Below are 24,244 nucleotides of genomic sequence, written 5' to 3' on the forward strand. Positions count from 1 at the left end.
CGATGATTCCATTAGGCTGGACTCTAAATCGCTTGGACAAGATTTATTTAGGAATCCCATTATCCAAGCAAAGAAAAAAACACACATGGTCATTTCATCAGACACAACACAACTGAAAGGAGTGAGACAAGCGTCTGCCTTAGAAGTTTATCAAGAAGCTCTTATATACACACAGATATTCACAAAGTGGTTGAGAGTCCTTTTGTACAATCCTTTAGAGGAGGTCCAATGGCTGAGAACTCTAATGAGACACATGGTCACAAAAGAAAGAAATCATCATGGCTTCCAGCGGTCTTTTCTCTCCTCCGACTTTATTCCCCCTTAGCTGGGGAGAAAGAGAAGTCCATTTTCATCTGCTGTATCTAAGATTTTGCAGATCACTGGAGATTCAACCTAAAGAACAACAGCCACAACGAAACCATTAAAGAGTTAACAGGACAGGTACTTCCTTCAGTCTCGTTCTGCCGAATGAATACATGGATATACACCTGCGGAATGTACACAGGTCTTTGTTTTGGATAATTGATCTACAAACTGAGACTTCTGAAAAATAACTGTCATCTATATAAAATATCAGATAGGTGGAGAGGGTATTTTTTATCTCTAAGGGGCGAGAGAGAAAACGGGGAAAGGATAGGAAAAAGAAAGACATACACAGCTAGACCTTACACAACAAAAATGAGAGTGAATAATGGCAAAAGAATTGGCTGTGCAATTGGATTAAAACGCAAAGAACAACTTAACTTCCTGGATGACGGCCCATTTTCCAGTTTACTCTGGCAGAAAATACTGCACTGTAATTTATTACTAATATTTCCTTAATAGTAGAAAAGGGGTTTAAACAGAATTACATTACAGCAGGCTTTTTAATGGCTCTGGAATAATTGTGATTAATATTCACTGAGAGTTTACATGGCTGTGAGCACTTTTTCATGTATTACCTTCTTTAATCTTCCCCACATACTTATGAGGCAGGTACTTCTTTAATTCTCATTTTACAGGTGAAGAATCTGAGGCACAGAGAGGTTAAAAGCTTGCCCGAAGTTACAGCTTTAGTAAGGACTAGGCCAGGATTCGCCAGGCAGTTTGGAACCACACTCTCTGCTACTTAACATCCCGAAGAGGTCTTAGAAGGATAGCTCCAGTGTTTAGGTTCTTACCCAGGACAACGGGGGAAAAGGAGGTACCATCAACTTAGCTGTGCCTGACGACCGCGGACTTAGAGTCTTCATAACCTATTACAGCCTTCGCGGGACGGTATGAGGTGGCATGTATTTTAAGCAAAGTGTTTTCACTTTAACTTATCCTGAGTACTTATATTCTTCACGACCTCGGCACTAGATTTTCACTTAAGAAAAATGGGCTTCCCTCTTTCAGCTTGAAGAGTTAATTAAGACAATTCCTTCCTGACTTTAGTTTTAGAGAAAGGTGCCTGTACCTTATGTGCCCATGGCGCAGCTGGCAGAGGGGTATGTATGATGAACACCTTATTCATCAGCTTTAATGGTGTCAGAAACCTATTTTTCCATACTAGGATATTTTGTTAGCCATCACTAACTTGTTAAATGTGCCTGTGACTATTTTAGTTTTGTGGTAAAACGTATGTAACAAAATGTTTGCCAACGTAACCATTCTGAGTGCACAATTCAGTGACATTAATTCCATTCACTCCATGTTGTACAACCATCACCCCATCTATTTACATAAGCTTCTCATCACACCAAATGGGTAGGACCTTAAGTAGTAACTCCCCACTTCCCTCCTCCCCCAAGCTCCTGGTAACCATTAACAAACATTTGCCTATTCTAGGTATCTCCTGTAAGCGGGATCACACAGTCTTTGTCTTTTTGTGTCTGACTTACTTCAATCAGTATAATATCTTCAAGGTTCGTCCATGTCGTAGCACGCGTAAGAACTACACTTCTTTTTATGATAACACTCCATTCATTTGTTGGTGGACACTCGTGTTGTTTCCACCTCTGCTATTGTGAATAGTATTGCACTGAACACTGGTGTACAAGCATCTGGTTTGAGTCCTTGCGTTCACATCTTTTGGGTACACACGTGGGAGCGAAACTGCTGGGTCATATGGGCTAGATTAAGTCTGAGAGACTTCTGAAGATCCTTTCTAAACTTAATGGAAAAATTAAAACATGGCCCCGAAACAGCCGACTTAATCCCTTTTTTACTTACCCCGAGAATATACTGACAGGAATGGGGCTCTAGCATATATACGGTAACAGCGTGAGGAGACTCCGACTCTTTACACCTAAAACACAGAGCACTTTAGGGCACTGCCCAAATCAGACAACCTAAGATTATTTTTAACAGCGTTTTCTTATGCTATAAAAATTAAAATCCCATACAAGTGAACCCTGTATAATTTAACAGTAATTAATAGTTCATAATTACATTTTATATTTATGTAAAACTTCTGTCCACAGAAAGCTGATAAAGAGAAAGGCACGAAGAGCGATTTGGCGGTCCAACTTACTTCAGTTTTACAGTCACCTGTCTTGGTTTGTCAGTTACATCACAAATATCTCCATTCCCATAAAAATGTGACACCATCCTGAATCAGAGAGACACACACGCTTTATTAAACTAAACCTCGCGGATTCAGAGTACTGTAATGGGAGGGGTGAGAAGGAGGTCAGAGAGATTAGTTTTGCATTAGTAAAATATTCTTTGAAAATACATATTTTTAGGGCTAAGGGACAGAGAAAGACTTTTAGATTTTAAAGAGAGAATATAAAGAGGTAACTTCTACTAGTTTAACAATGATGATCTCCAAATTGCGTATTACTTATTTGTATACACAGAGCTATGGCCAGCGTGCTCTAAAAAAGTCGTTCTTTAAAGTGAACCATTGCCCAGCTCCTGCGTACTGTTTATTCTGTGACACAACGTTTCCCTTTCTTCCCACCCTCCACCCAGCTACTCCCCTTAAAATGCTGCCATACTGGTGGTATAAAAGGTACAGCTTAGGCCATGTTATGAATTCCACGTCAGTAGGAGCCCAAGGAAAGCAATAATTTCGCTAGTTTCACGATACCTGTGCTTCAATATGCATTGCACATGACACCGTAAGCTATTTTCACATGAAATAAATACAAGCGTTAAAAAAACAAAAAGCCAATTTGTTTAGTATGTTCTAATACTTAAATGTCCACCTCTAATTTTGCTAACTTTGATTGCGGTTAGCAGGAAAAGAGCATATCCTGAAATCAGTCTCTCAATACTGTCTGTTCTAAGAAGGACAAAGGGAACAACCGAGAATTCACTGGGCAGGACAAGCTAAAGCTCCGTTATCCTTGGGAAATGAGGTTAATTTACTTAAGAAAAGTAACTATAAGAAAATATATCTACATAGCTCAAAAGAAATGTGAGGCTGTTTTCCCAAAAGCCACTACAATGTTCAAATATTTCCAACCGCTACTTCACAAAGGTTAAAAAAAGAGGAAATGTTAGAGTATACGGAAATGGAGCCTGGTGGTGCAGTGGTTAAGGTGACAGACTGCTAACCAAAAGGTCGGCAGTTCGAAACCACCAGTGGCTCTGCATGAGAGCTATATGGCAGTCTGCTCCCGTAGAGATTCACAGCCTTGGAAACCCTATGGCGTCACTATGAGTCCAAACTGACTTGACGGCAGTGGATTTGGATTTGAGAGTATATTGAAATCGAATTAAATACTTTAAAGAGGTTAAGATCACACATGAAGGAGGCCAACGCTGTCTAAGAGCCTCAGACCTGGAACTGTGCCTTAGTGCTAACATCAGCACTCCCGTGCCACCACCGTTAAAGGCAGCAGCCAACATTGACTGCGTGCTATTAGCGGGCACGACAACCCTGTGAAACGGATACTACTGGACGAGAAAAGTGAGGCTGAGAAAAGATTACGTAACTTGCCGCCGGGAGTAAGAGCCAGCGTTTGACTCCAGGGAGTCTGAGTCCAGAGACTGTGCTCTTAACTATTACGCAGTGCTGCTTCCCCAAGAAAAGAAAGCTAACCTAGAAGATGTCCCCTGAAAAAAGCTGGGTCAGAGATACTACTTCTTGTGTTTAGATTTTTATGTTTTTCAATGTTCTGAGCTTTTAGTCTGCTCATCAGATCCAAAGGCAGAAGGAATTCGTCTTTACCTGACTGTCTGGGTACCATCGTCTTGCAGATGATAGGCTCTGGCAGTGTTCTTCTTGGCCCATTCAATATGCTCTTCTTGGTTCCATGTGCCCACAACCACAGAGGTTTTCCCACTATCCTTGTCCTAATACACGAAGAAATATTTGTGATAATGCATGTTTCAAAGCATCAAGTAGACATTTCTGCTGATGACCTGACCTTCCTATAAGCTCTAGTCCCTATCTTCTTCTGCACACTGGGTATGTCAACGTTTAGATAGAACGACGTTAGCCAAACTCAATGACTAGAAATTTCAGTTCGTTACCTTTATTTCTCGTTTCTATGACTGGCGTATCCACTTTTCTAGCCATGCTAGCTCCAGGTGCAGAGTTATTTTCCACTCTCTCTCCTTCCTCTCCTCCATCTATCAGTCCCATCAATTCTTTTCCTGGAGACAGATGTCTTGGTTTCCAACTCTTCCTCAACATGTCCACTGCCAGCCCCTCACTTCTCAACTAAGAGTTTCAACTCTCCTACCTAGATAATACAACCATATACTACTGCGATTCTTGATGAGATCTTTTAGCCGCTACCTCTTAACCTGCAGCCAGACTGACCCTATCTTCATCCTGCTTTTACTGCTTAAACACAAACCTTCCAGTTATGTCAGCCTTCACACTACTCGATGGACACTGTGTTTAATTTTGTATCAAGCCTGTCTTCCCCATTCTGCCTATTTCTTATGAACTCCAGCTCATACTGAACTCTTCGAATACAGCATTACTTTATTACTTTTTAAGACTCCTTCGTTTCTTCCTCCTTTCCTTATATTTTATTCTGGGCACCATGCTGGCACTAACATACACGTGATTAGTAGAATTAAAACGCTTATAGCAACAACAAAAGTGGTATGGCCACTGCCCTCATGGAGCTCACTGCCTAGTGGAGCTCACTGCCTAGTGGAGGACACGTTGTTGTTGTGTGCTGTCCAGTCAATTCTGACTCATGGCGACCCTATGCGACAGAGTAGAATTGCCCCACAGGGTTTCCAAGGCTGTAATCTATAAGGTCTCTGTGAGTCAGAATTGACTCTGGCAAGGGGTTTTTGGTTTTTAATCTACATAGAAGCAGACTGCCACATCTTCCTCCCACAAAGCCGTAAGTGGAACTGCCGACCTTTTGGTTAGCAGCCGAGTGCTTAACTACTGCACCACCAGGGCTCCTTTTAGTTCAGCAACTAGACTGTCAGCTCCTAGACAGACAGGGGTTACTTAGAACAGCAGAGTGATGTGTTTAAGCAGTTAGATTACAGAGCAAGGCTGCCTGGGTCTGAATTCCAGTCTCACCAGTTACCACCTATATGATTTCAGGCAAGTTATTGCCTCTTTGTCTCTTCACCTCGGAATGACGATACCTCCCTCTTAGGCTGTTAGGAGGATTACAGGAGTTAATATGTGTAAAACACTTAGAACCGTGAGCACACAGAGAGCACCGTATTTGTAAACGATTACTACTCTTCTGTCTCAAAGCACTTAGCACAGTCCCTGAGGAAGTTCTGGGTTACATGACCTTGGCCAAAATAAGTCTGATAAAATCTACTGTTGGCAAGTGTATGGGAGACAGCTATTGCTCACGGGTGTGTAAACGGGTCCAGTGCTCTGGGAGGCACTTGTCCAGTATGCACATCCTCTGACCTTGCAACTACATCGCCAGCAATGTGTCCTGTGAACACACTTGCCAAAGTGACTGCAGTGCAATGACTGCATGTGATCAGCATAATCAACGCCACTGAGCTGTACACGTAAAAACTGTTGACTAGGCAAATGTGTTGTCACATAAACTTTTAACACACACACACACAGTACAGCAACAGAACTATTTAAAAGTGCTCCCTAAAATACTGCCTCAAATAATACCGAAACCGGAAAACAACTTAAAAGTCTGTCAGTGGAGGTCTGTTAAACACACGCGGGTAACGACAGTACTCTGTCTCTGCTGAAAAGAATGAGATTGGCTGCTGGAAATGTCTCCACGACACTGAGTGAAAAGAACAAGGGTGGGGTCATTTGTTCAGTATGATCTCTCCTGCATAAACAAGAAGTTATACCCACATTTACGTGTATGCGCTTCTTTCTTGTCCAGGGTTAACTAAGAAAATGTTAACAGCAGTTACTTCTGGGACGTGGAAGGATGGCAGAGGAGAATTTTACTTTTCATTTTTAATGTCTGGTGTATATGCCTTTAATTAAAAAAGAAAAAAGGTATTGGGTATTTTCTGGGCAGAAATGAGGTGGTACTTCATTTATTCTTTTTCTGTATTATACTCCCTATTTCTTTTAAGGAACAAAAAGAACTTTTTAAAGCAGCCAGGTCAGTATTTATTAATTAAAGCTTGTCTTCAATGTTCAGCAGTTTACCTTACCAAGCAAAGTGTAACAGTGTTAAGTAAAACCATCAGGGCTTGAAGCTCAGAATATAAACAGCTTGGCTCAAGTGTGGAAGAATATGGTACTGATTTACAAAATCATTTACGAAAGGAAGAACACAAGTCAATGTGTATAATCTTAAAAGTTGAAACTGAAGATGAGGTAGTACTTTCTTCTTTCAGCTGAGAAATGTGCTGTTATTTGCCGATTTTACTAATTCTAGTGAAAATGTTCTGCCTTACCGTTTAGTTTCCTGATTTAAAGACGAGTTGTAAGAACAATTAATTTCTTGATCAAAGCTTAGAGATACAGGCACTTATGATTCCCCTGGGCTCATGCTAACACATGCATCTGAGCAATCAATAAACACGTTAAGTTTAAGATGACTGACTTCGTCAACACCAAGTTTTCTATTTCCAGAGTTTTAAGACACTCTGATTAGTATTTCCATATTAAAATCATCTTATAATTAGAAGTCACACCAATTCCCCCTCCTTTTTCCAGAAATGATTTAAGAGACTTTAATTCATCTAGTGGTAGGATGATATAAATGCCATCTTTTATACCTCATGGTACTGATGTACATGTTTGCCATAGCAGAATTCATATTTCCACCAACCAACACCCTAAAGGACAGAAAACACATGAGATCAAGTTATGCCCTGAGAAGGGGGACTGGGACCTGTCACAATATTGCCACATGACAGTAACAGAAATACGCACACATTTACCTGTTATAGCAAGAGCATGCATGAAAGTTAAATTAAAAATTACTGGGAAATAAGATCGATTAGAACAAGAGAGAGAATACTGCTGCACTGTCTTTGAAAAATAAAAATGAAATTTCCACTTGTAAGTGTATTACCCACTGGAGCTGTGAGAGGCAAAATTCTACCTTTGTGGTCATCAGCTTCAGTTTTGAATGTGATTGCTAAATAACCAAAATATAGGATATACAATCACTGATGCCCACTCCAGCAATTAACCAGCATCACACGTGAGTTGGTTATATATATTTTTTGCCAGAGTAAAGATTAAGTTTAGCTCATGAGTAAAGAGAACATCCAAACCCAAACCCACAGCGGTCGAGCCGATTCAGACTCCTAGCGACCCTATAGGACAGGGTAGAACTGCCCCAGGGGGTTTCCAAGGCTGTAAATCTTTATGGAAGCAGACTGCCACATCGTTCTCCTGCTGAGCAGCTGGTGGGCTCGAAATGCTCACCTTTCTGTTGGCAGACGGGTGCTTTAACCCATGTGCCATCACAAAGAGAACATAGTGGCTGGGCGTTAGATTAGCAGCCAGATGCAGAAAGAAAATGTCCAGTGGGAGGCTTCCAGAATCCCGCCATTTCCCTACAGACAAAATGCCCCTTGATGAAATAACTGACAAAGAGGACTTGTAAGATATGTATTTAAAGCGAAGGTTCAGGTCTCACCCCATGAAAGCAGTAAGAACCACTCAGGAACTCTTTGATGAGCTGGTCATCTGTCAGCTTGGATATGTGGGTGGTTCCAACAGTGAGCAGCGGCTGAGAGCCAATAGCAATGGGTTTGTGGGTTGCTGGCAATCTCTCTTCTTTAGCGGATTGTAAATCTTCCTAAGATTCAACATGGATATGTTTAGGGCTTCCACGGCACACAGTTTCTCTTTTTTTTTCCAGTTATGGTTTAAATGATTATTATGTTTAAACTACAGAGAATTTAGAAAATAAAAGTTGTCCACTTGTTTTTAATGTGTTTTAAGAAAATGAATTTTGCAATGCTTGATACTACCGAGAAAGCTCTAGACAAATGTTAGCTCCATCTACCAGTTAGGGGTACGGTGGCCACCCTGAACACACAGGGATAATTTCCATTTCATATATTTTGTCATCTTATTTTTTTTTTAATTCTTGTTACGTACTTTGCTCCTTGTCAGACTTTGTGTCCCCACATGCGGTTTTGGCGAAAGTGGTCACTGTGGATAAAGCGTAACGAGTAGGGGAACAGGAGCCGGCTGGGAGTGAGTGTTAGTTACTAATTATTCAGATGTGACAGGGCCTGACTGTTGCCCTGGAGGACCCTGCAGTTTACTAGGGAAGACACAAGCTAATGAGGTCGCAGGGAACAGTCACAGAAGAAGAGGTGATTCAAACAGACCCTGACGGAGAGCTGAACTATGAAGACTGCACGCAGAGAACGCCCTCGGTGAGTTCCTGATACCTGAGTACTACTCTGTGATTTATGTGCATGTCCGTGTGTGTGTGCCTGTGTGCGTGTGCATGCGTGTGTGTGAGAGCTGGGGAAGAGGCAAGAGCAAAGGTGTGGTGGTGTGATGTTAAGATGAACCAGAGAAGCAGGCACCATGCTGCAAAGCTATATAATGCTAAGAAGTGTGGGTATTATTTTACAGGTTTTGGGCCAGGATGTCATGTGATCATATTTTGAAGTAATTAATAGCAGCAGGGAAGGAGGACTACCAGGCACAGATGGACCAGGCACAGACAGGAGGTGGGCTCTTGCAGCAACCTAGGCCAGAGGCGAAGAGAACCTAAAGCCGAGGAGCAACAGAGCTGAGGCGGAGAGAAGAGGTTATGGAAGAGTTAATGAGTTAGAATCTTGGGAGCAACTGGGCACTGACAGTGAGAGAGGACGAATCTAGGCAAGAGCTGAAGAAGCGAGTGTAACAACTATAGCTGAATAATTAAAGAAAACTGTATAAGGAAAGGGTTCCCAATAAATGTATATTGGATATTATGCCTCCCTTTTTACCTGCTATAGTTGCCGCTGACCAACTGCTCCTACTTCAGCTGGTAGGTGTCACTGATGGTTACCCCAGAAACCAATGACCTTATCCTCGCTCCCTCAAAACCAGGGAGAACAAGGACTGCCAAGATGGTTTCCTACTTTTCGAAAGATCTCAAACTTTAGGGTCTAACTTATTCTCTATTCAGCGTTTACTACGTTCCGGGCAGTATTTTAAGGGCTAAGTGTTACACAGGAAGCAGCACAGCCACTGCTCCCAAGGAGCCAGGGTCTAACAAACTAGTAACAGAGTACACGTGAACGATGTTAAGTGATGAAGAAAAACGACCAGGCCGCAGAGTCAGACTATAGCCGAGATAAGGTGAACGACAGGATGAAGACAATCACAACCATTTCTTCTTAAGGCTTCTCTTGGACAGAACATTCACTTTTATTTTCAAGGACAATGATTCTAATAAGAGCCGGATGACAGCAATTTTTGTAGCAGGGTTTGTAAATTCATAAAATGGACTCCTTACAGTGCAGTCATCTCCCAATTAATGTAACATATAATCACACAGGCAGAACATCAAACCAAATTCTGATAGCCAAATCTGTCGTTTTGTGTTTTAAAAAAACACTTTAAGGAAAAGCTGGGCCCAAACTTAAAAGGCAAACCACATGCCCAATACCAAGTTTTAAAAGAAAAATGACACACAATAAACTAGCTTTTGAAAAACAATGATCCCAAAATAAAAAGGATCAGTTTTAAGTAACCGTGCACCTGACGGCATCACCTAAGATTCTCACATGGAGCGTTCTCGAAGTGCCCCGAAGGTCTACAAGCGTTGTCATCTGTAGTTTCTTTTCCTTTATCCCCCAAATCTATTTTTCTCAACTGGCAGATCAAACGTATTAAAGAAAAGTTAACTGGCACTTCTTCCTTGAAAAGTAATGAGCAGTTGGGATTTGTGAAACACTCTGATTGAGCTACTTTTATGCACCTGCCGGTATTTAAATCCCTACCAAGGTGCAAACCGGAAGAGAATTCTATCTCCAGTCTTTCAACACTCCAAACCACACCGCAGATTAAAGTTTAGATCGGTATCTCTCCTATTAGGATGATACTGTCGTCACAGTACCCACAGAGTCTGATGACACCTTTGCGAACAGTTCTCAAGAGGAGCAGGAGGAAGAACAGGCCTTGCAGCTATTAGTTAACTCGACAACCACTGTGAAGGACCCACTGCGTGCCAGATGTCATGCAGGGAGGTGGCTGTGAAGTACCCACTGTGTGCCAGGCGTCATGCAAGGAAGTGGCTGTGAAGTACCCACTGTGTGCCAGGTGTCATGCAGGGAGGTGGCTGTGAAGTACCCACTGTGTGCCAGGCGTCATGCAAGGAAGTGGCTGTGAAGTACCCACTGTGTGCCAGGCGTCATGCAGGGAGGTGGCTGTGAAGTATCCACTGCGTGCCAGGAGTCATGCAAGGAGGTGGCTGTGAAGTACCCACTGCATGCCAGGCATCATGCAGGGAAGTGGCTGTGAAGTACCCACTGTGTGCCAGGCGTCATGCAGGGAGGTGGCTGTGAAGTACCCACTGCGTGCCAGGCGTCATGCAGGGAGGTGGCTGTGAAGTACCCACTGCGTGCCAGGCGTCATGCAAGGTGGCAGCTGAGAAGCACCCACTGCGTGCCAGGCGTCATGCAAGGAGGTGGCTGTGAAGCACCCACTGCGTGCCAGGCGTCATGCAAGGAGGCGGCTGAGAAGCACCCACTGCGTGCCAGGCGTCATGCAAGGTGGCGGCTGAGAAGCACCCACTGCGTGCCAGGCGTCATGCAAGGAGGTAGAAACACCAACGTGAAGAAAGCAGTTTCTTCTGCCCTCCACTTTAGTGTGAAAGGGCTAGGTAAAACTCCCAATTTTAGCCATGTAAGTACTACAATTGAGGACTGAATAAAATATAAGCCCACGGAAGAGTAAAGATTTCTCTCTTCCTGGGGTAACCCACTGGAGTCCTGGCTCATTTCCAAAGGAAGCAACACTGCGATCAAGTCTTCAGGTCTAAGCAGAGGTTTGCCTGGCGAAGGGGAGGCAGGGGACGCTGGCAACAGGAGAGGAGGAAACTAAAGGCTGTTCCAACAGCTGAGGCAGAAGGTAATGGGTGAGCAGCGTGGAGAGGAGGCTGGAGTCAGATCACAAAGGGGCTTGATCCCACGAGCAACCGCTGTATCCTGAGATGCAGACTGTGGGAACCACCAGAGGATTATATACATAACCAAGTGTTCATTTTAGAGACAGCATTTTATCGGCTGTGCAGGAAGGGTTAGAAAGGGAATGGGTAAGGGGAGCAGTTTCTGGTCCTAGGAAATAACAAAGGCCTGAACTCACAGCAGGACGGATTTGAAAAGCATTTAGAAGGTAACACTGATGGCTCTCAGTGAATGACTGGAGTTAGAAATAAATGAAGAGATAGGTAAGAAAAATGACTCGGATTTCTGGTACAGGTGACTAGGTAGAGCATACGGCTTTAAAAACAATGGGGAAGACAAGAAAAGGGGCGGTATGAAAGAAGAAACGATCAGCCTGAGATTACTGAAATTATATATGGACATGTCCAGTGATGAAAGGGGAAGACACTGTGGCTAAAAGGGAAAAGCAGCAGAGGTAAGTGGTTAAGCCGACAGGCTTTAGAACTAGACTGCTGGGACTCTAATCAACAGCCCCCTTTCTGAACCTCAATTTCCTCATCCACTAAGGAGGATAATAATAGTATCTACTTCACAGGTGGCTGTGAGAATTAGATCACAGTTGTTAGGACTCAATACAGGTTAATTATCACGACTGTGCCTTGAGTTCAGGAGCCTTGCAGGTGTTATCTGGGATTCACAGGCATATAATGCAAGTGGAGAGAACCGGCTGAGCTCGCCTGGCTGAGCTCACCTGGGAGCCTGCCCAGAGTAAGAAGGAAAAAGAGCTACGGATAGAACCATGGGGAACGTCAACAATTAAAGGGGCAGGAAGTAGGCAAAGAACAAGTACACAGGTAGAAAAGAACTGGACACAGCAGTGATCCGGAAGTCAAGGGAAGAGAAAAAGTTCAAGCTTTGAATGTTCATGAACGTTGATTAAGATCAAGCAGGCATATGTCCAGCAAATCTAGAACCAAAAGACTACCACGGACCTTATGAGAACAGATTCGGAGGAATGACAATTTGATGACAAATAGCGAGTTGAAGAATAAATGAAGTGTTAGAAGGTGGAGATGAGTTGTAAACTATTCTTTCAAGAGGCTTAGCTGGGAAGTCCAGTTAAGCCAAAAAATTAAACTAACTACAGTGAATAGGATATCAAATTTTAGAATATTATTAAAATTATGCAGTGAAAGAGAATGCTAAAGCAGTTTCCGAAATGTGCTAAAATAAGGAAACAAATAAAAGAATTGGAACTTAAGATTTTGAATCAAGAAAACAAATTACTATTACTACACTACAGAAATCATTTAAATATTGAAATAGGCTCCAAACTTTGGAAAACTAAGCGCTAATATCACTAGATAATTCTCCTACCTCTTTATGTCTTCTAAAAGGCACCCTTAGTATTTCTTCCTGCTGTTCCAGCTGTCTCAGGGTGAGGGGCTTAAACGGTGACCCCGGCAGGGACTGGCAAAATATGTCATTCACAGCAGACGCTCGGAACCTGTGCAGCAAGAACCAGGGTTAGAGCTGAGCGCACGGCCCTTCCAAGCATGGGTGGGTTTTCTGTTGAAAATATGAAATCCACATCCTACCTATATTTAGGATGACTGCACAAGAGTGGTGTCAAAATGACAACTTCATATTCACAAGTTGTAACTTCAGCTACGGAAAGAATCTCGTGCTTAGACTCAGGATGACATATGTACATCACGGTACTTGATCTGGGCCGGTTCTGTTTCAAACTACAAGGTGTACCGTTTCCCATTCCCACAGGATAGTAAGGTGTCATCTGACCTTCGATATTTTTAGTGGGAATCTTAAAAAAAAGAGTATAAGACAGGCTTTTCATTAGAAGAGGAGCTGGGGGTGAGGATGGGAGAAGCAACTTATTCTGAAAGGCAAGAAAACTACATTTTAATGTATAAACTGGAAGGTAACATTTCTGTATGTTCTATAAGCTCTCCCGTTTTTTATTCATAAGTTCTCATTTGAGCCAATACATATTTTCAGAGCTGGTTTAATACAGCAAAAAGGAAAACGATTACGCAGTGCTAAAACTCAGACGGCAAGTATACGTACACGAATATAAAGGGCTAAAATAATTATTTTCAACAGTTCTAAAGAAGGACTAAGATAAGATAGAAAAACGCACTCCACCGGATTGGTGAGAGCTTTCTTCACTCAACTCTCAGTGAATGGCTGTGTGAGTTTAGATTCTAGAGGTTTGAAGTCTGATTTGTGAAAACGTGGGGCTAGATGGTCAAACATGAATCGTTACGGCACTGATTCTTAAACCTGCTTCTTCTATATTAACAGCACATACTTCCCAGCACACCAACTCCTGTATAAATCTAGTCAAGACCAGCAAAGGACAAAGTAAGAGGTTTTCATGGAGTGGGGGAACAAAGGACATAACCTCAGAAGATAAGGATTATTAAGGAGTTAGCGCCATACTTTTACCTACATAAACACAAGAAGAAGTTGACATAAAGGATTTTAACGATGTTGTTAATAGTACTCCAGGCAAGCTCTTTGGAGGCAGGAATCTCTTCTTCTATCGCTTTGGTACCCTGCTGGCACTATGTCCAAAGCAGGCAATAAATAAACCTTTCCAGGAAAAAATATTTTGAGATTTCCTTGTAGGCTATGCTCATACTAGCGTCCAGAATCAGAGAATCCTGGGTTCAAATTCAAGCTCTGACATTTACTAGCTTTAGTCTTTGACCACATTTCAGGTTTTGCCATCAGTAAAAGTAGAGTAACATATGCACTTAAGGGTATTCCGAGAATCAGGCATTACCTTTTGTTACATGCCTGGCACAGTGCCTGGCTTAAAATCTGCGGCTCAATAAATGTTAATTTCTTCCCTTACTCTTCTCTTCCTTTATCATTTCACGCTTTGAATTCTATCCTCCTATCCTCCAGAGTCCCCATAAATAAATATTTTATCTCAAAGGTGGTCTGTAAAATTAAAATCTTTTAAGATACCAATGCTATTGTGTCCTTGCTTAGCTTACCAAACCCCCCCCACCCCCAGAGCCACCTTTTTAGTTACAGGCAGCCTAGTTTTAAAGGCATTCTACCATCTCACTTTACTTCTAATAAAAGCATCATTGTGATGTTAAACCATCTACGGAAACATCCTCTCAATAAGTTATTTAAACTCTATGGAAATTCTCATTGTTAGTTGCCTCTGAGTAGATTAGGACTCGTGGTGACCCAATGTGTGCTGAACAGAACTGCTGAACGGGGTTTCAAGGCTATGACCTTTCCGAAGCAGATCGCGAGGCCTGTCTTCTGAGGCACCTCTGGGTAGATTTGAACCACCAACCTGTCAGCTACTAGTGGAGTGCTTAACTCTTTGCACCACTTAGGGAAATTCTTGGGAACTCTTATGGAATTCTAAAGCATTCCTTAAACTACATGGGCATGCAAAAATTGTGATTAGGCAAACTGAGAAACATTCTATTTGTAAGCAATCCTATCTTTAAGTCATCTTCACCTATTCATTCAGTAAACATTTATGAAATGCCTACAGTATGTCTGGCACCCTGCTTTGCACTTCAGGGTAAAGAGATAAAGACAGTCCCTGCTTTTAAGATGCTTGCAGTCTGATAACTTGTTAAGTATACACAGTTTATCCGTTTTACCCACAGGAGATGGGGGACTTATCAACAGAGAAAGTACAAAAGGTTCTTACTACAACTGTTTCCAAGTTTAAGTAGAGAGAACCATTGGTAAGCACAGAGTGATATAACGCTATTACTGAGCTTTCCAGATATATCTTTTGTGGAATTTTTTTTTTAATGATCTTAAAAATAAATGGAAGGATTACATTGTAATTTTTCTTAGACAAACCTAAAATATTACAAATTTTCTTTGGCCTGATCTTTCAAAGTATTTGACAGAGAACACATGGCTACGTTCTGTCAATTACTAAGTTATAAATGTATGCCTTTGCTACTAATAAACGTTAAGAGTGGAAAATCAGCATTTGTTACTTGCCTCTTTTGCTTTTTCTTTTTCCTCTGCTTCTTGTTCTATGGAATAACACAAGAGAAGGAAGTGTAAAGAATGAGCAGTAACATGTAGATAAGATACCAATGACCACGTTTTCAATCAACTTTGTAAACTTAAACTTGTTTCTAAAGAAGATCTAACGCGTACACAATTTTTACGTCATTGCTTTAAGCCAGTTTCCTTGATATGTTTTTGTTTGAAGGGCCAGTCATATTTAATCATTACTTCTTCACTTAGGAAATACTCTATCTGAGGCAACAAATCCTGGCCAAAATAGTTTTCTTTTGAAGTATTTTTATTTCAAAGTTTAATCCTAAATTAGTTGACCAATATGAATAATATAAAAATAGATTAATAAAAACATTAATAATAATATACATTATTTAGACATTTCACTACTTGGGGGATACATCTGTCTATTTCCATAAATAAAATCTTGCTTAAACCAAGAAAAAGACGAACACTGACTAAATATAACTGTAACATGTATATCCTACCAGATTAAAAAAATGTAAACCAGTAAGTAGAAAAAAAGCAATGATTATCAAAGCAGAAAATAACGGAAAAAAAGACTTCTTTGAAAAAGTTTTCAATTAGGCTGTTCAGAAATTTATTTTAGTGTTTTTAAATTCATAGTCTCCAAGAAAAACTCTTAAATTCCAATTTGAACATGTACTTTAAACCAAATTCCTGTATTACTATCAAATCACTGTGTAGAAACAAACCTTTTTCAGATAGAAGATTCTTAGCCAACATATTTCCAAGGTAGTACTCGTGAATATTTACTTTCTATATTTAAAAATAAAATAAAAATATAGTAAATATTTTGCAAATACATTTTTTAAGAATTCAACTTAAAAACTATCAATATCATTATTAAAGTTCTCATTTTATAATGTTTCACACTTGAAATTTTGAAGAAAAACATACCTGACCGGTTTCCTTTTCTTCATGGTATTGCCGAATGTGTTTTCCATGACATACTTCGTAAGTCCAATACGATTCAATCTAAGAAAGAGTAATGTACTTAAATACTTGAAAGTCACAAAGTTACATACATAACGGAATTACTTTTTACTGTTCTAAGTAGCTGAGTGGATTTCTTCTAAGATTTAGAGTAAGTTTTCATTAAATGTTATTTATTGTGCTTTAGAAAAACGTGAATAGTCATTGTTTTCGCTATTGAGCGCTGTGTGAGAATTCTGTGAATGAGAAGGGTCTAGAATACACCTGAGGTCTGTAACAACCATCGGGCTTGGCAATCATTTTCTACAGAGCTAAAAAAAAAAAAAAAATAAAAACTAGCATTTTTTAAATTAAAATTCTATAAACTGTCTTTTCATCTGAAAAACATTCAAAGCAGTTTGCTAAATGAATTATTTCATATCAGTATTAATGGATATCTGCTATATATTTTGATTTCCCAAAATACTTTGCAATAGATGCCACATGATGCAAATGGGCAAAATATTAAGCAAGAACTTAGATTTACAACTAACTTAAAATTTGATACAACATAATAAAGTAAGAAGAAACGCAGAATTATTTTTAAGGCTCTACTGGCTACCGTAAATTTACTTTCTAAGTTATTAAGTAAACACAAAATACATACTCGGTAGGAACAACTGCTTTGTTTAAATAGTGGTTCCAAGAGCTCTCTTGGATTAGGGCCTTTATAGTCCTTTTCTTCTTCCTGCAGAGAGAGCTGAAGTTTAACACAACTTTTCTAGAACTTCACCCACCTCACTGGTCAAATCACAAATGCTTGGAAATAAGAGAGGAACAGGCCAACACTTTTAACAAGATCCTGTGGTATGGAACGTCTTTCAAAAGAACTGAAATATAAAACATGGAGCCAGAGGATAATCTTTCAACAGTGTTCATTCTTTCTTCTCTCACAAAAAGGTTTTTAACTATCAATTTCCTGAACAACTCTTATAAACCTATTTCAGAATTTTTAAATGCTTGTATCTGAACAGAATCTAGCTATAAAAGCCCAGAAAAGTTGGATTTTCTAGAATATACTGGAGCATTTTAAGGTACTTCTCAGTTTTCTACATATTTTGACATTTTGGGTTTGAATGCTATATATGTGTGTGGTTCTCTGCCTGTGTATTTGTGTGTCTTGAGGTTTAAAACAAAATGAAACAGACGTCTCTCTTTCACAGATTTCAAATCTGAACAAAACGTTAAGAAAGCCCTGAGTTTAATATTTCCATTTTATAGATCACAAAAATACGATGTAATTGGCCTAATAAATGTATCGCGTGAAGGAAGTGAGTTTCAAATGCGTTCAAGGTTCCGCAGCTAACTATAGCCTCTACCTCAGCCTCCTGGCTCCTACGCTGGTGTCCTTTCCATTTTACATTGCTGCCTCTCCTGTTTCATCTTGAAAGAAGTCATGGCCTTGAAGGATGGATAAGAGGCAGTTAGGGCATTTCAGGAGGAAGAAAAGGGCATGAGCTAAGGCAGTGAGAAAGCACAAGCTACCTATAGGTATATCTTAGACATTCTTCATAAAAAAGCTCACGTGACCATTTAAAATTGTATTTCGTTTTGAAAGCCTCATTTCTACGAAAGAAAGCAAGCTTGGAGTTACATTTTTATTCAAAACATTAATAACCGATTGCTAATTTTTCCAAGTTGAACTACAAAATCAATCAAAGAATTCAGGATTAATAAAAGTGATTAATATTTTTATGGTAACACAGGGTTACTGAGAAACCTGTCATTCAATTTTTAAAGTAGTTGTTGCTGTTTTAAACAGGTTATCTTTGGTAACAGGAATTATCAACACATTCATACGAGATTCACCTCATCTCCACCTGTCACAAGCGGAAGTATACATTTATATTTTTCTTTATGTGCAGTTGTCATGATGACATAATTATCTTCTTTATACAAAACTCCAGTTGTGGGCTAGAAACAGAACAGAAAATAGACATTACTTTGGTGAAATTGCACTACATGGAAGAACTTGGGAGTTCTAGCTAAAACAAAGGTTCTTCAAACTAATTTATCGTTTCAACAGAGGTATTTTTTTAAAAAAGTTTTTTATTGTGCTTTAAGTGAAAGTTTACAAATCACATAAAGACTTATATACAGCTTGCTACATACTCTCAATTGCTCTCCCCCTAATGAGACAGCCCGCTCCCTCCCTCCACTCTCTCTTTTTGTGTCCGTTTCGCCAGCTTCTAACCCCCTCTAACCCTCTCATCTCCCCTCCAGGGAGGAGATGCCAACATAGTCTCAAGTGTCCACCTGATCTAAGAAGCCCACTCCTCACCAGCATCCCTCGCCAACCCACTGTCTAGTCCAATCCCTGCTGAAGAGTTGGCTTTGGGAATGGTTCCTGTCCCGGGCCAACAGAAGGTCTGGGGGCCATAACCACTGGGGTCCTTCTAGTCTCAGTCAGACCATTAAGTCTGGTCTTTTTACGAGAATTTGGGGTCTGCATCCCACTGCTCTCCTGCTCCCTCAGGGGTTCTCTCAACAGAGGGATTTTTAAAACGTATGTCCAGAGGCAAGGAATAGATTTTACGTATTTTTAATATCAAAGACAAATTTTATCCTGGTGTACCATATAACAGACAAAAAAGGAACAAAAATAAAGTTTGGAGCATAAAGAAATAAGTGGTAATAATAGGATGAAGTTAAAATACCAATAAAAAGCATTCATAGATACACAATCACTCCTATTAAGAATTTCTTAGTTTTAATTATGTAATACTAAGTATTAACACCTAAGTAATACTTAAAATTAATGCTACTGACAATTACCTTCTATGTGTGAGAAGCCACAGCACTTTACTACTCTTCGTTGTGCTGGACGGGGCACTTGAACATAATATGATTCGGTATTTTTCACATTTGACTAACATATGGATAAATTCCTTTTAAAAGAACAATTATTATGGCTCCTCTGGGCTGACTTAAGTTTTTAAACTATACTAGTTATTAAGCATATATCAGGGGCCAGCAAACTTTCTGTAAAGGACCAGATAGTAAATATTTTAGGTTCTGTGGGCCATATGGCCTCTGTGGCAACTATTCTAGTCTGCCGTTGTAGCTGGAGAGTGGGCATACGGTAAGTGCATAAAACCCTTTGCTGTGGAGCTGATTCCGACTCACAGCGACCCTGCTGCACAGAGTAGGACGGCCCCACGGGGCTTCTGAGGCTGTAAATCTTTACGGAAGCAGACTGCCACATCTTTCTCCCGTGGAGCCACTGGTGGTTTTGAACTGCCCATCTTTCGGTTAACAGTCATGCACTTCAACCAGTGTGCCACCAGGGCTCCTTCAATTAATAGGGCTGATATTTTGCTACAAGGAAAGCACTGCTTGGACAACAAATGTGATACTAACTACTAGGCAGAGGTTTTCACACTATTGCGTGTCCTATAACTCTCTCATCAATTTTATGCTGTTTTTGTGTGCCGTCGAGTTGCTGGTGACTCACAGAGACCCTATGACTGAGCAGAATTTCCCCATGAGGATTTCCTAGGCTGTAATCTTGGCGGAAGAAAGGTCACCAGGACTTTTCTCCCGTGGAGCCACTGGTGGGTTTGAACTGCTGACCTTTCGGGTAGCAGCTGAGCGCTTAACCACTGCCATTGCACTATTTACGCATCCCTGGCAAAGAAAGAACCACTTCCTATTAAGCATTCTTTTCTCAATTTAACAACTCTTAACCTTATAAATAAAACCAGCACTACTTGGCACCAACAAAACCTTAAACACAAATGCAACTTAGGGCAACGTGTTCCCAAGGCAATACAATAAAACAGAAGAGCAGTCAGTGCTAGCTGCATTAGCTCCATGGCAGGAGTGTTTGAGGTGCTTCGCATTTATTACCTCGTTTATCCCCAGAACAACTATGATACCCATATCCACTGCTGGGCACCATAAGAGGTAATATCTACTAGTGATTTGATATAAAGTCAAATTTTAATAGAATTAAACTAATCAGTGGAGGTGGGGCACTTTAAGGTTAAAGAATTTTAAATATACCTTGGCAAGCGAGAAATTCCAATGTTCGACATGGGTCTAGAGAGACTGAGATAGTCAGAGGATGAGAGGCAGAACGGTCCCGAGAGAGGACGCGAACAGTGGCCCAACTTGTGAATGCGTACGACATGCTGCCAATGGAGCTGGCCATCGTTCTTCCCCGGTGCAGAGTTTGGGAGATTTTTTAGTGGGAATGCTTTTCTATATATTAACGATACAAGTAGACAGAAAGGAGTGCTTTTTCTAAGTAAATGTGAAAGCAAGAGTTTAAAAGATTATTGCTTTGCTTAATCTGAATGGGAAGATAATTTAAAGCACAGAGGAATTTAAAGCTGGAAAAAATGGTCAGATCTTCTAATCCAGTCTCTCCCGTTTTCAGATTGTAGAGACCAAGAACCTTATCCTAGTTCAAGCAGCTGCTTAGTTATATATAAATGTCCAACCAACTGGCAGAAAAAAGAAAATGGCAGCACCAGGTGAGGATGGCAGTTGTTTCAATTAAATCAAGTAGGGTGGGAAGCCTTACAATTATAGAAGTAGTTAAAAACAAAAACAGAACCAAGAACAATGACAAGGACTTCAGCGGCTTATTTTTACTTCTGGGCCATAGATCATTGTGGAAATTCATAGAAAAACATCTACAGATTCTTCTCAAAATAACTCAAACTTAAAAAAAGAAATTCTTCCCCAAATCTTAGATTATGTTGCGTTGCCAAAAAATAATTAAAAACGAAATTTCAAAATAAATTGATAGATACGTGACGGGTTGGTTGTAGCATACAAGAAGACAGGATCTCTTTGCAGCCAGCAAACGCTAGTGCCAGAGAGAAAACTGAGCGACAACCTGGTGGTAACCTCTAAAAAGGCAATTTAAGTTACCAGCTGATAAGGTGGTAATTTTTCAGGGTAGGAAACCAGCACACATTTTTAAATTAAAAAACCCCACATTTGTTTTGCTGTGTACCCTTTCACCAAAAGTACAGTAAAATATTTCATATATATGTATAAAAAATACATATTACATACATACACATAATAATTTAAAGCATAGAACCATTTAAAGCTAAAAATTAAAATTACATATATTTAAAAATATTTTTAGATATTATATACAGAATATTTAAGAACATTACATACATTTAAAAATGTTTAAAATATTACCCATACGTATATGTATATATGCAGTATAAGCATGCATATATATGTAATCTTCTACTTCATTTTTGGTGAAAGTGTACACAGCAAAGCAAATGTGAGATTTTTTAATAAAAGTATGCTGATATGCCACCCTGAAAAATTACCATCCTATAAGCTGGGAACCAAAATTGCCTTTTTAGAGGTCACTGCCAGATTTTTGCTCAGTTTTCTTTCTGGCACTGGCATTTGCTGACTGAAGAGATCCCCGCCTTAGTGCATGCTACACCAATCCTTCACACATCTTTCAATTTATTTATTTTTTCTTTTCTTTTTATTATCGTACTTTAGGTGAAGGTTTACAGAACAAGCCAGTTTCTCATTAAACAGTATACATATTGTTTTATGACACTGGTTAACAGTCCCATGACACGTCAACACTCTCCCTTCTCAACCCTGGTTCCCCATTACCAGATTTCCTGTCCCCTCCTGCCTTCTAGTCCTTGCCCCTGTGCTGGTGTGCCCCTTCAGTCTTGTTTTGTTTTATGGGCCTGCCCAATCTTTGGCTGAAGGGTGAACCTCAGGAGTGACTTCATTACTGAGCTGAAAGGGTGTCTGGGGGCCATACTCTCAGGGTTTCTCCAGTCTCTGTCAGGCTATCAATTTATTTTGAAATTTCATTTTTAATTATTGTTTGGCAATGCAAAAGAACATATATAGTGACACCTTGTGTATATATATACATATATACACACATATATGTACACGTATATGCATCAATGTATGTATGTATATGTACCTGTGAGAGCTGGAACTTGACAGGACTGTCTTGTTTTTCTGGCTCTCACTAGGTTTCTGCAGTCTTACCTCTTTTTTGTCGCTCATTTTTGTGGAAAATATTTGCATTTCCCTTCTCTGACAGGTTTCTACATTACACAGGCTCCAGGTTTTGCAGATTTTACATTTATGTATATATAAAAACACCACACGTTCAAGAGGAAAAAATTCTAACGATCATCATCTTTAAACATCTGCCATGGTCATTCCAAATGTGCTCTTTGAAAACAACAGAGTTGGACTAATTCTCGCCCTAAGCCTGCTGAAGTTATATCTGATTTATAACAAAACTTTACATAGGTATTTTTAATTTGTCACTATTTCATGGCCCAGTGCAAAGATAACCCTGGTTTTCCAGAGAAACATTCACCTAAACAAATTAGAGAACTACTAAACTACAAGAATATGAGAACTGAAAATAGAAAACTGGAGAAACAAACCAGGTGTGAAATACAAGCAAAAACTAACGTTTGCAAATACAGAGCTACCGTGGTAATGACGACATCTGTTATCCTCTTAAATCTTCCGTTTAGACATCATGGTATCAAAGAAACAATAATTTAACGATATAATAAAAGACCGTCCCAAGTTGAATGACTCTAGGTAACTGCAATAAGACCTTAAAAAACAAAACTAAACTTACATTTCCAGACTTTCAGTTTGAAATAAGTGAATTAACTACGATAAGGTCAATCTCACAAAAGAACAATTTCACTGCTTGGATTGCCCTGCAGTAACCACCCGTGGAAAGGAAAGCTTTTCAGCAATCTGCCCCCCAAAGACAGAGCTGCAAATTTTCATTCATTCCCACGAGGATATGAAAGTTCTCTAACATGGGAAAACGGATAATAAAAGCTCACGTTCTGGGGACTCAAATACCGGCCACAATACATCTAAGCTGTAAAAGCTATTCTGTTATGTCGTCAACATCTCACGGGCCAGACAGCCTTTTCAGAAGCGACTCTGAGGGACAGCGAGTCCTCTGGAGCTAAACGAAAGCGCGTGTATGTAAAAGGAGGAGAAGGAATATGAGAAAATGACACGACCCTGCGGCAGTACCGTCGTGCGGGCAGGGTGGTGTGTGATACGAAAGGGAGACGCTGAATGCGTGCGCCTGACGCGCTTCTAGGAAAGCTTCTTCCATAGGGTGGGAGCGTGGGGAGCCCAAGTCTGGCGCGACAGGCTTAAAACAGAGAGCCGGTGACCGCGGGGTCCCCTGTGCCTAGCATGGTCCGAGATCCACCCCAGGTACCCGGTAAACACCTGCTGCATGGGTAAACGCAGAGTAAGTGAAGTTTGGACCGGGGAGGAGGCAGGACCCTACAGGGGAGGTCCTGAGGGAAAAACTGAACACCGAGAGGAGGGGCCGCACCCTAGCGCCAGGAGCGGAGGCGGCAGCGGCGTTCGCCAGGGTACTGACCAGAGAGAACTCGGTGCCGGGCCAGTTGACTCGGAAAGGGATGTCATCGCTGAGCGGCGGGAGCGCCCGGCCGCCGCCGGACGCCTCCAGGAGGCCGCAGAGGACTAGGAACACTGGCCCTCCGGGCACCAGGCTCCGCGCACCGCCGCCTCCTTCCTCCATCCTCCGCCGCCGCTTTCTCCCGCCGCCGCCACAATCTCCTCTGCCCACAGAGGAGACGAGGGGGAGGAGGAGGAGGAGGCGGCGGGGCTACAAAGCGCAGAGGGAGCCGGGGGCCCAACCGCCGCCACGTCTCCTTCCGGAGAGCCGGGCAGCGCCGTCTCCGCCCCCTTGGGCCTCCCGCCACCGTTTCCGGGG

General features: G+C 41.0%; 1 protein-coding gene across 5 annotated transcripts; it reads right to left on the reverse strand.

The window, feature by feature from the left end:
• Positions 1-133: 133 nt before the first annotated feature.
• On the reverse strand, positions 134-24,193 carry ERLEC1 (endoplasmic reticulum lectin 1). 5 transcript variants are annotated; one of them, XR_010319470.1, is made up of 15 exons: positions 23,888-24,190; positions 18,304-18,408; positions 17,102-17,182; positions 16,420-16,497; positions 16,215-16,278; positions 15,475-15,509; positions 13,062-13,285; positions 12,841-12,970; positions 7,986-8,147; positions 7,114-7,173; positions 4,142-4,266; positions 2,495-2,572; positions 2,194-2,269; positions 1,863-2,076; positions 134-393 (listed from the first exon to the last, which is right to left on the reverse strand). XR_010319470.1 is itself a non-coding variant. In XM_003417604.4 (14 exons), exons 1-14 carry the CDS (start codon positions 24,047-24,049, stop codon positions 322-324), a joined length of 1,452 nt encoding a protein of 483 aa, XP_003417652.1. In that variant the 5' UTR covers positions 24,050-24,189; the 3' UTR covers positions 134-321. The 5 variants fall into 5 exon arrangements, 4 of the variants coding, with proteins under 4 accessions (XP_003417652.1, XP_064133165.1, XP_064133168.1 ...); XM_003417604.4 differs by lacking the exon at positions 1,863-2,076 and having other exon boundaries at positions 23,888-24,189; XM_064277095.1 differs by lacking the exons at positions 1,863-2,076; positions 7,114-7,173.
• Between the last annotated feature and the right edge of the window lie 51 nt (positions 24,194-24,244).

Source organism: Loxodonta africana, chromosome 26 (genome assembly GCF_030014295.1).
Source record: "Loxodonta africana isolate mLoxAfr1 chromosome 26, mLoxAfr1.hap2, whole genome shotgun sequence".
NCBI lineage: Eukaryota > Metazoa > Chordata > Mammalia > Proboscidea > Elephantidae > Loxodonta > Loxodonta africana.

Bases quoted from the DNA above. Each gene is read 5' to 3' on its own strand.
- ERLEC1 (XM_003417604.4), bottom strand. From the start codon at position 24,049: ATGGAGGAAGGAGGCGGCGGTGCGCGGAGCCTGGTGCCCGGAGGGCCA. The intron at 4,267-7,113 runs GTATAAAAGATG...TTCGTGTATTAG, and splicing joins ATGTACATCAGTACCATGAG to GACAAGGATAGTGGGAAAAC. The intron at 394-2,193 runs GTAAGTAAAAAA...GTTGTTCTTTAG, and splicing joins CCTGTCAGTATATTCTCGGG to GTTGAATCTCCAGTGATCTG.